Source organism: Eptatretus burgeri, chromosome 1 (assembly GCF_056783735.1).
Source record: "Eptatretus burgeri isolate ZD-2024b chromosome 1, Ebu_testis_v1, whole genome shotgun sequence".
NCBI classification, from domain to species: domain Eukaryota; kingdom Metazoa; phylum Chordata; class Myxini; order Myxiniformes; family Myxinidae; genus Eptatretus; species Eptatretus burgeri.
Window position 1 is genome coordinate 25,307,956 of NC_140961.1, and position 10,340 is coordinate 25,318,295.

General features: G+C 42.7%; 1 protein-coding gene across 14 annotated transcripts in view; it reads left to right on the forward strand.

Annotated features, from left to right (window-relative positions):
• LOC147034052 (oxysterol-binding protein-related protein 2-like) overlaps nt 1-6,355 on the forward strand; it is a 127,365-nt gene extending 121,010 nt beyond the window's left edge. For all 14 annotated transcript variants that reach the window (XM_085875790.1, XM_085875745.1, XM_085875781.1 and 11 more), the window contains one exon: nt 4,903-6,355. In XM_085875790.1, coding sequence (XP_085731916.1) covers nt 4,903-5,005 — 103 coding nt within the window. In that variant the 3' untranslated portion in view covers nt 5,006-6,355. The remainder of the gene's footprint in view (nt 1-4,902) is intronic.
• The last annotated feature ends 3,985 nt before the right edge of the window (nt 6,356-10,340 follow it).

Consider the following 10,340-nt stretch of genomic DNA (forward strand, 5'->3'; position numbering starts at 1 on the left):
TCCCCCATCTAAATCCTCGATCTTTTCTACCCCCGATAATCCACCCAAGCCCACTTCCTTCATTTCTCCTACTTTCCTTCCTGAAAGTCCCTGAAATGTCCATCTTCTCTTCGCCATGTTCCCCGTCCCATCCCCATCCCTCTCCCTTCCACAGTTCACCTAATGTGTCTTCCCCACTGTTTTGTCCCTTCCACTCCTGCCCCTCTTGTCTCATGCCTCCTTGCTGTGAGTTGTGTGTTAGCTCTCATACGAGCCTCGACCAAGGTATACAAAAAAAAAAAAAAAAAAAAAAAGAGCGCTTTAAAATACGTGTCCCAATCGGCCAGTTACCGGATTTTTGTCGCAGGTTGTGACCACAGTGCGGTAATTCTTGTTACCTAATGGGACCCCTGACCTCTTCACCCCATAATCCATTCAGTTTGCCTTTGTATCATTATACATACTTGTACCAAGTTTGACTAATTCCTTCAGCCATTAAGGTATCATGGTAATGAAAACCTATCACGGATTTCTTCTTCTTCTTCTTCTTCTTTCGGCTGCTCCCATAAGGGGTCGCCACAACGGATCATCCATATGATCCGCATAGTGATTTGGCACATGTTTTACACCAGATGCCCTTCCTGACACAACCCTGGTCGCCTCTTGCGACACAGGGATCTGGTACACCTATTTTAACCAGGGTATACACCGGCCCAGTACACTGGTACTCATTTCGCCGACCTCGGAAGGATGACAGGCTGAGTCAACCCCCTGGTGTATTAATTCAGTGGCCCAACGGGGCTTGAACTCAGGACCTTTTGGATCCCAAGCCGCTGCCCTAACCACTGCGCCAACACCAGGCTGAAAACCTATCACGGATGTATGGACGGACAACCCCGAAAACATAATGCCTCCGGCAACTTCGTCAGCGGAGGCATAAAAATGCATCCCATTGGTTTTGGTTTGTTTACAACCCAATGATCTCCAAATCAAGAACATCAATGGTCGGAACTTTAACATTCTACAGAATGATATGGAAACTGCATCCTTTTTGTCACAACCACCTCTCTTATCTTTAAACGAGAAGGTAGCTCACTAGATTTTATATTACAATGTACCTTGCTGTCCACCCTCCAACTCAGAACTTTTACGTTTGTAGAACAATTGTAATACTTGTGCTTTCATCAACCCCACCACCACTTCATTCTCAGGACCAAATGACTCCGTCATTATCACAGACTATTTTGACTGCACTTTCGAAAATGTCATTTATTGTATCCCATGCACTCTTGCAACAAACTTTACATTGGCAAGACGGGTCGATGGCTTGGTGACCATTTTCGCAAACACTTAAGAGATGTTGGGGGTAAACAGCAGTGATCTTGATGACTCTTGTCTGGTACTTCATGGCACTGATTCAAACTGTCACTGAAAGTCATGAGAGTGAAACATGAAGCTGTACAAACATTATCTTTAAAATGGGGGAGATTAAAACGTGTCATTAAATGGATGAAGGGTTCCATATGGCTAGGAGTCAAAACTGACCATGGGGCGTGCCGATGATCAACCCATGATCCTTGGTGGAGGAGTGCAATGAAAGAAGCAACACTGTGATCGTGGGGTTACCAAAGTGGCCTGGAAATCCGAGTGATTAAAATGGCCAATTAAGCCATTATCCGAGAAAAACATTCTACAATGTAGGTGATCACAATCATAAACCTTTACTTAAAAACTGAAGACAATAAAAATGAAGTATTCCTAAATTCTAGCCTTATTCTTAAATCTCAGCCTTGGCATGCACTTGACACGAAGCTAGACATGGCAGGCTTCACAAAGTTGGCCAATTGAGGCGTACTCTGACAACATTTAACATCTAATCAGGTGGCTGAAACTGCATTGTTCCTTAAAAACATTGCCGCTGTGCGTGCAACAAAAGGAAGTGTGGACTGAATTAACAATTGAACTAATTAAATGATACCTGAAGAAATGCACATAATGAGGACCATGTTTAACGAGGGGATTACAAATGACACTGACTGGTAACAGCAGGATAACCAGCTTGAGGGCACACCATGGCACCATCCGTAAAATAATCTGCATGATGCCAGGCATTTGAAGAGGACAGAAATCTCCGACTCCGTTACTGAATCTGAAAGAGCCACATGGAGCACATGAATGTTCCATGATCCCGTCCTTGTGTTTGTCTATTTGAAAGAGCCACATGGAGCACGTGAATGTTCCATGATCCCGTCCTTGTGTTTGTCTATTTGTCGGTCGAATAACTGGCCCGGCAGCGAGAATCGGCAAATTTGTCACAGAGCTTTATATTGTGAACTAGGTGAATGCACCCGGCGCTGCCCGGGTTCTTTTTGAATGAATTTAATCTTCTATACATATGTCTGACGCGAGCACAGTATCAGTTCCCTATTGGGCCATGGCAGTCATAGGCTGAGGGGGTTGGTGAGGGGGAAACACCCCCCCCCGTCCCCCCCACCCCCCCAGCCGAGGGACCTTGCCACATAGCCTATAACCTTCCCGGGGCCCATCCCGACGTTTTTTGTTTCAGTGGTTAGCTCCTATCTTTCACCTTTTAGGAGATTAGCGCGTGCAGACAAACAAACAAACAAACAGACAAACAAAAACTTAAAATCATATTTTAGATGCAGTATATTGTATATGGCGTTGGCCCCATCGTTGGTTCAGTCAATCGGCTGAACTTGAAAAATTAACGTTACGAAATCAGGTGATGACATCATAATTCCGAAACCGGAAGTCGTAAGTACAATTATTTTACATCGGGACACTCCCGGGTACATGTTCTGTCAGCATGTGAAGTTTGGTGAGGATCAGTCCAGTACTTTTCGCGTGCATAGGTCACAGACAAACACACAAACAGACACTTTCAACTATATATATATATATATATATATATATATATATATATATATATATATATATATATATATATATATATATATATATATATATATATATATATATATATATATATACGACTCGGATGAGATCAACTTTGAACTCACATGTTGAAATATAGAATGAAAAATAGTACAGGGCTATATTTGCTCACACCGTGGCCATGTGATAGTATAGGTTTAGCGCCCTCTGGGGCAGTATCGCACTAAGAGGAAACAATGGCATGAGACGGTGCTTCCATTGAGTGCGTTTTGCTTTTATGATTACATCAGAGTTGGGTGATCTGAAAAATTTAGCAGTCTCATGGAAAGTGTGTTTACATACTGTACTGTATATCTCGATACATCATCGCACTTCTGCACATGTTTGGCCTTCCCAAATGAGCACAACTCGTTTTGAAAATCCCAAGTTACAATCCTCTTTCACTGTGTTCAGGGTTCGCATGCCTCCTGGAAAGTCCTTAAAACTCCTGGAATTCAATTCCTATCTTGGACTGTCCTGGAATATGCTTAAAAATCAAATTGAACGCCTGAAAACTCCTTAAAAAATTATATTTTGGATTTCCGACGATCATCTTGTCAACGTCTCGTAAATATGCCAAGGGAGACTACTTTGTAGTTCAATTTGTACAAATGTGCCAAGGAAGACTACTTTCTAAACGTTGTAGATAGTCGTAAATAATATTAATTTACGACATTAATGTTGTATCTTATTCGTGCCAAAAAGTGGTCTTTTATGACCACATGTGCGAGTTATCCCGTGCTTTCTCTCTCTTTTGTGAATGGGATTGTTTACACACTTCAGCGATCGTAAACTATGCCCCCTGGGAAGTGTATATTCAATGAGCGCTCGCTCAAACATCCGGAATACGTATCTTGGTTGGAGTGCGGCACAGATAAATACAGTGCAAAGTGTAATATCTGCCTGAAGATTTTCGGCATTTCGAATATGGGCGAGCCTGCCATTCATAGCCACGGAAAAGGATCAAAACACAAGCAGTTACTGGAGCAAAAGAAGGCAGCTGGTGGATGCACCATTCGAGATTTCTTCTCTGGATCATTTCTTCTCGCCAAAAACTCCTGGAAAGTTGAATTTATTGTCCTGGAAAACTCCTGGAATTTTCTTTTAATGTAAGTGTATGAACCCTGTGTGTTGATTTGTCCATTAAAAAAAAATTCTAGTTCCTTTGCGAAACATAAAAAAGGATAATGATTTTTCATGTCTGTCTGTCCTTCATGTAATACATTTATAATATTTTCTGTGAGCCTTAGTATATACTAGACAACCCGTGAACCCGTTGAGTTCCCGTTATGACAGCGGTTGATGGAAAAAAAAAAATCATTTCAAGAAAAAAAAAAGATAGCTCCAGTGAACTACACCGCTGAGGTTGTTTGCATTGATCAAATTCTCCCGAAGAGTACTTGACTGAATCGGGAATTGATTCTTTAATAATTTTTTTGTTGCCCGATTTGAACAAAACTTGATACTGCACATTGCAGGAGAATGGTGAGTAAGGTGGCCCAAAAATGTTTGCGCTATCTTGTACCGTTTTGGCTGTATTTCGGGAACATACATATACATATATATATATATATATATATATATATATATATATATATATATATATATATATATATATATATATATATATATACACATACAAGATGAGAGTTTTAGTGATAGTATATAATGTTTCTTTTCAAATTCTCACCGCTATCATTTAGATTTATCTCCAGGTAATGACAGCGCTCATTTATGACTTGCTTCCAAACCCAGAACGCAAAGCGTCCTGAATTTGGTGGAGAATCGATTATTGAAATAAAAGGCTTGATTGCAATGTCATCACTGGATATAAATCGGTCATTTCTATGAATAAGTATAACTTTAACTCTAACTATAACTAACAGATTGCTCTGAAACTGTTGATTGTTGAATAATGCTACGTGATTCCATTCACATGTACCACCACCCTATTCTCACTTTCCACAGATGGTTTAAGCAAGGTTCCAATGTATACACTGGAGCACCTGATTGGATCTACACAGGTGACTATTGGAAAAGAGACTATTCTCACTGTCCTGACATCTTCTAAGCTTTCTTATTGCAGCCTTGTTCAAGAATCGGAAACGGCCTTTGCATCGGCGAAGCCAAATGGCCAATATCCTGGACACTTTCAAGGTCACCTTACTCAGACCTTGTTCTTTCGGCATTCTCCATCAAGTTCCAATGTAGCTTTGTCCACAGCTTTGTATTTAACTTATTGTTCGTTGGCATCATCTTTGATTGTTATATGATGGGGAAAATAAAAACGAACCGTTTATGTACATCATCACGGCTTGTATTTTTGGCATGACTGAGGGACTCGAGAGGGTGAAGGGATGCGTCGCGCCACTGACGAAAGAAAGCTCTTGGGTTCGAGATGCTGTGCTAATGTTCATCTCTTACCTTATGGCTCATTTTTAGGCATTCATACGTTTCCCCATTTTGAATTCCCCCCCCCCCATTGTTTTGTGAAAACATTTTGAGTCAGTCATCTGGTGATTTTTAAATTCAGCAGAAAATATTATCACGTACTGCAGATTATTTTGTCAGTATGGACGAGGGATATAAATGACCTATATTGGTTCACTCCAGATTTTGCTTCAGCATGTCAATGTTATGTAAAGGCAGTTGTACTGTTTTACATCACCTCTTGCTGGATTTGTACAGGTGACTAGCCGATCACTTAGTTTTGCCTAAAACGATGTATCGCGTCGGTCTATCAGACAATCACATGTTCTCTTGTAATTTTTGTTTTACGTGTGGGTGTATTTCTTGTCAATGTTGCTCCAGCTCTGCCCAAAACAATTCTTGTCTACCTTCTGTTTTCATTAACAAAAAAATTATTATTTTTTTCCCCCCAAGGTGTGCACACATGGTTGGTTGATGTGCACGTGCTGGGCTTACCAAAGATCTTTAATTTGCAAGTTGCTGATTACACTTTATGCTCCTCATTGCGTTATTTATACGTCAAGAACAGCAAAGAAAATATACGATTATGAGACTAATGCCGAATGTCACATGTGAATTAAATACATTTTAGGAATCAGTTAATATGGTGTTATGTATAATTTTGCCGGAATGATCTGTTATAATGGAGAGGTCCTGCCCCCTCCCTCCCCACCATATTTGGTGTTGGTGACTGGTCTAATTGCAGCTGTATTGGTACGTCTGTTTTTGTTGTGACATTGTTTCTTTTAAAGAAATAGCTAATTTAAATGCAATGCAAACTTACCATTGTGCTGGAAAAGTGAGTTAGGAAAAAAAAAAGAAAAGAAAAAAAGAAGAAGCTTTGGTTATCATTATACTGGTTGCTGTTGTTGTATCCAGTAATGTACTGATGAGTCTCATGCATCAACAAATGTATATTGCACAATAAATTGTTGTGGTTATTTAGCTAAAATTGCATGCTTTGGGAGTTTATCTTGGAGTGTTTTGAATAAGTCTTGAAGGTATGCTGTTGAATTGGCTCAATTGCAGGGGATGAGGTGCCTGCTGGTGGGGGGGGGGGGGGGTTTCTGTTTATTCCTATGGGATGGGGCCATTTGTCCCTCTGTCGTGTGAACATTTTTGGCAATGTTGGGATTCGAACAAACAGCTCTCAATACACTGGAGCCTCAATCCAGTGTTGCGGGCGTCTGGTTGAGCGGTACGAGTCCAGCGAGTCAAATCAACATGACTGTAGCGGTTCGGTGGTTTGGCGGTCCTGGATCGGATTGCGGGCATTTCCACTTTTGCTGTCAAACCTGCCGAGCACTATGCTAATGTGAAGCACCACCATCTTGTCCAATCGGGCCGAGCAACCCTGATGCAAGTGTCACTGTCTGGGTGTGCGGTGTGACTAACTGCCGCCAATTATCCCTTAATGGATTTTGCTTTAATCACCGAAGGGACCTACACCAGCCAGAATTCACCCCTCCCTCCTCCCTCCCCCATTCCCTGAGACCAAGTGTATTTAATATGAAAATGGTGTTGGGGAAGAAAGCAAAAGGATGTAATAAAAAAACCCTAAACCTACTACTGTTATACACGCCCATGAAACCAACGACGAAACTGAGATCCTTAAATAACCTTTGTATTAAGGCTTCAGGTACACCATGATAGGTAGACAAAGTGGGCAATGATAATATGAAAGTGTCCTGGCAAGGCTAGTGGAGAAAGTATGAGACATGACAAGGAACCGGGGCCATTAGCAGTTGACATATTGGCTCCCTGGTCAGTGAACCGTGACACTTGGGAGGAGAAAGAGGAGGTGGGGGCATGGCTTTCACACTGTACGAGCAGTCTGGTTAAGTGGCCTGCGTTGGCTACCGAGGCATCTCTTTCCCTTTCTTAAGTTGCTCCCACCTTTTATACCCTTTGGCTCGTGCATCACTGATGACACGCCAGGCCCCTCCCTACCTACACACCATTGACGTGGACTGGTCTGGTGGGCAGAACGACTTATCGATGAACCCTTACCCCTCAGTTCGTCGACAATCCGTGTGGTTACGACAGTTTTCCGCCTAAAATAGCACTGCAAAGCCTAGCGAATGCAAAAGGAAGACGTAAATGACAGATTACAGAGGGGGAAAACAGGAAAAATGGGGTCAACAGAATTGATAATTTTAGATAGATATAGGAATGGTTTGACCTCGTCGAACTAGACATATAAGCAACGCATATGTAATATATGCCTGGTATTGGCTTAATGGCTGGAGTGGTGGGCTGGGGATCCTCGGGTCCTGAGTTCAAATGCCGCTCAGCTGTTGAATTAATGCCAGGTGAGGTTGACTCAGCCTATCATCCTTCTGAGGTCGGCAAAATGAGTACCAGCTTGCTGGTATCCTGTGTCGGAGTGGTGACCCGTCCAGGATTGTGCCCAATAGCCTAGGAGACTGCTTAGGCAGCACCAACACTCTGCACAGAGTATGGTCCTAATGGATGGATATCCATTACCACAAATACTTTACGCTTATGCTGGACAATCATTTTAAGGAAATCATTAACCCCCTAATGGCCTTTTTCACAACACTAGCATATGGGCATATGGAAGCCAATGTTTCGCTGGCGAAAGCATTGTTACTGCCCTCCTTAGGTTATGGTATTTAATTTGCTAGTTCACTGAATTTGGATATTTCCAAGTTGCTAGTGAGATCATGGGTGAGGCTTTTGAGGCTGTGGCAGAAGTTGGGACAAGTGATACAAGGAGGAATTAAGAACTAGCATAGCTGGTGACGGCTAGTGTCGATTTTGCTCTGACGGAGGGTTAATTCCCGAAATCTCGGCTTGTTCTTGCTTCCCACGATGGTTAGCATGCGTTGATCAATGTCCTGTTAATTCCATCTATTATTGGGACCAGTGACATTTTCATACCAGTAGCCTTCAGCTGAAGTGATGTATGTATGGAGTAAGATCACAATTAATGAATTTGAGCGTGCAATTGACAACTATGGGGAGAGAACCAATGTTGCACTCTGGAACAGTTAACATGAAATTCGGAAGGAATTTACTTGAAATTGAAGAGATGGAACGGTAGGTAGCAGGACATGAGCTCGAATGTCCCCATGGTATCGTTGAAATGTATCCAGGGGATCGGAAAAGCGTCGTCAGCTTTCTGTGCAGTACTGAAGTAAACGTCCTGCACCAAAGAGGCGTCCATGAGGCCCCCAAAAAAAAAAAGATTTGTGCGACTTCACGCGATCGGTCACCATTACCATGAAGACAACTTGCCAGAGAAAAAAAAAATAAATGCGGATTCTTGAATTGGGTTTGCTGAACGTAATAGTTTTGAACCCAAAATAATGTGCTGGGTGCGTGAGCGGTAGTGGAGGGAGAGTTGGGAGGGGCTGGATGCAGAGGAAGATGAGAGAGCAGGACGAGGGGGAACTGAGGGGCAGAACAAGGAGGAAGCTGAGAGGGGTAAGCATTGAATTGAGTGCATTGCTTTGCAGTTGGGAAGGGGGGTGTGGTATGCTTGGAGAGGGTGGGGTGATGAGGGGATGCAGAAAGAGGGGATATGAAGTGGAGGGATGCTGAAGAGGGGAACATGCAGAAGGGGTGGGTTTTGAAGGACACAGGTTGTAGGGGATGTGGGGGAGGGGACAAACATGGAGGGGTTTGACATTGTGAAATATCATGAAGGAAATAACTGTGTGCAGCCAACCTCTGCAAAATGGATTTTTCAAAGCACCCATATTTAACATTCTGAGATAAACATTTGACTTCCGGTTCCGAGTTTGGAGCGTCGAGAGGTCTCCTTCGGAGCTCTCTGCTGACGTTCTCAAAGTTAAGTTTCCGGTCGTTATTTGTCCCGTTTTAACCGTTTAATTTTCTCACCTACATGTTACTGTTTGTTCCCAGTTCGGTTTTGTTTCAAAAATCGTGCTATTTTGTGAGTTTTTGTCGACGTTCTTACCGGGTGTTTGAGGCCTAGGCCTTGGCTTAGGCTTGAGGCCTACCCGTTCCCCTCGGTGTTCGATCGTTTTTTTTTTTTGTTTTTTTCTCCCCATTACCTTCAATTTCTATCCTCCCCACTTTCCTAACGTCCCCATTCTCCCAACTAATCTCTATTTCGTATCTTAAAAAAAAACAACAGCAACAACAATTCGCTAACCTTCTCCCGATTCTGCTTCTTCTTCTTCCTCTTATTCTTCCTCCTCTTGTTCCTCGATTTTTTTTTTTCTACAACACTTCCTACCTCTTCTACAACTGAAGAGGTAGGGGAGGAGGCTTTGGGTGCAGGGAGTGGGGGGGAGGGGCAGGGGAGGACAAGGGACGAGGGGAGGGGAGGTAAGGAGGGTGATTGAAAGAGTGTGGGGGATTGCAGAATAGCTCGGGGAGGGGGCCGAATGAGGAGGAAAAAACGAACACAACACTTCCATGACCTAATCTGTTGAAAACTCTCTCAAACATTAATAATAATCACAAAAACGATCTCTTATAATGCTTCATCTTCCTCTCTCACACATGTGGTACTCTTGACTGTATCATAATGCACTACTCTTCTGCTACTTTAACAGACTGCTCTCATTTCGACCTTTCCTTCATTCCTTGCCTAAAAAAATCCAACTGTTACAGCGTTTCTTCTCTCCATTCTCTGGATTCGCCTTTATTGCATCCATCAAGAATTGTGTAAAATCGCATCTCTGACCTAAAACTTTTGAAAACCCCAGTTTGCTATGAATGTTCGCTTTCCATCAACCATTCTTTTTTTCCAACTTCAGTGCCAACTCACCCCTCTCACCCCTCACTCTCAAAGCAACCATCCCACTCTTCTCCCTCCAAGCCTCCCTCTCATGTCTCTCAAAAATTCCCCCTCACCTTTCTCCCACCTTTCATCCCCTCACTCATCCTTCTCAAAGTTGCCCCCCCCTCTCATCCACTAAGCTGCCTCCTTCCACTGCCCT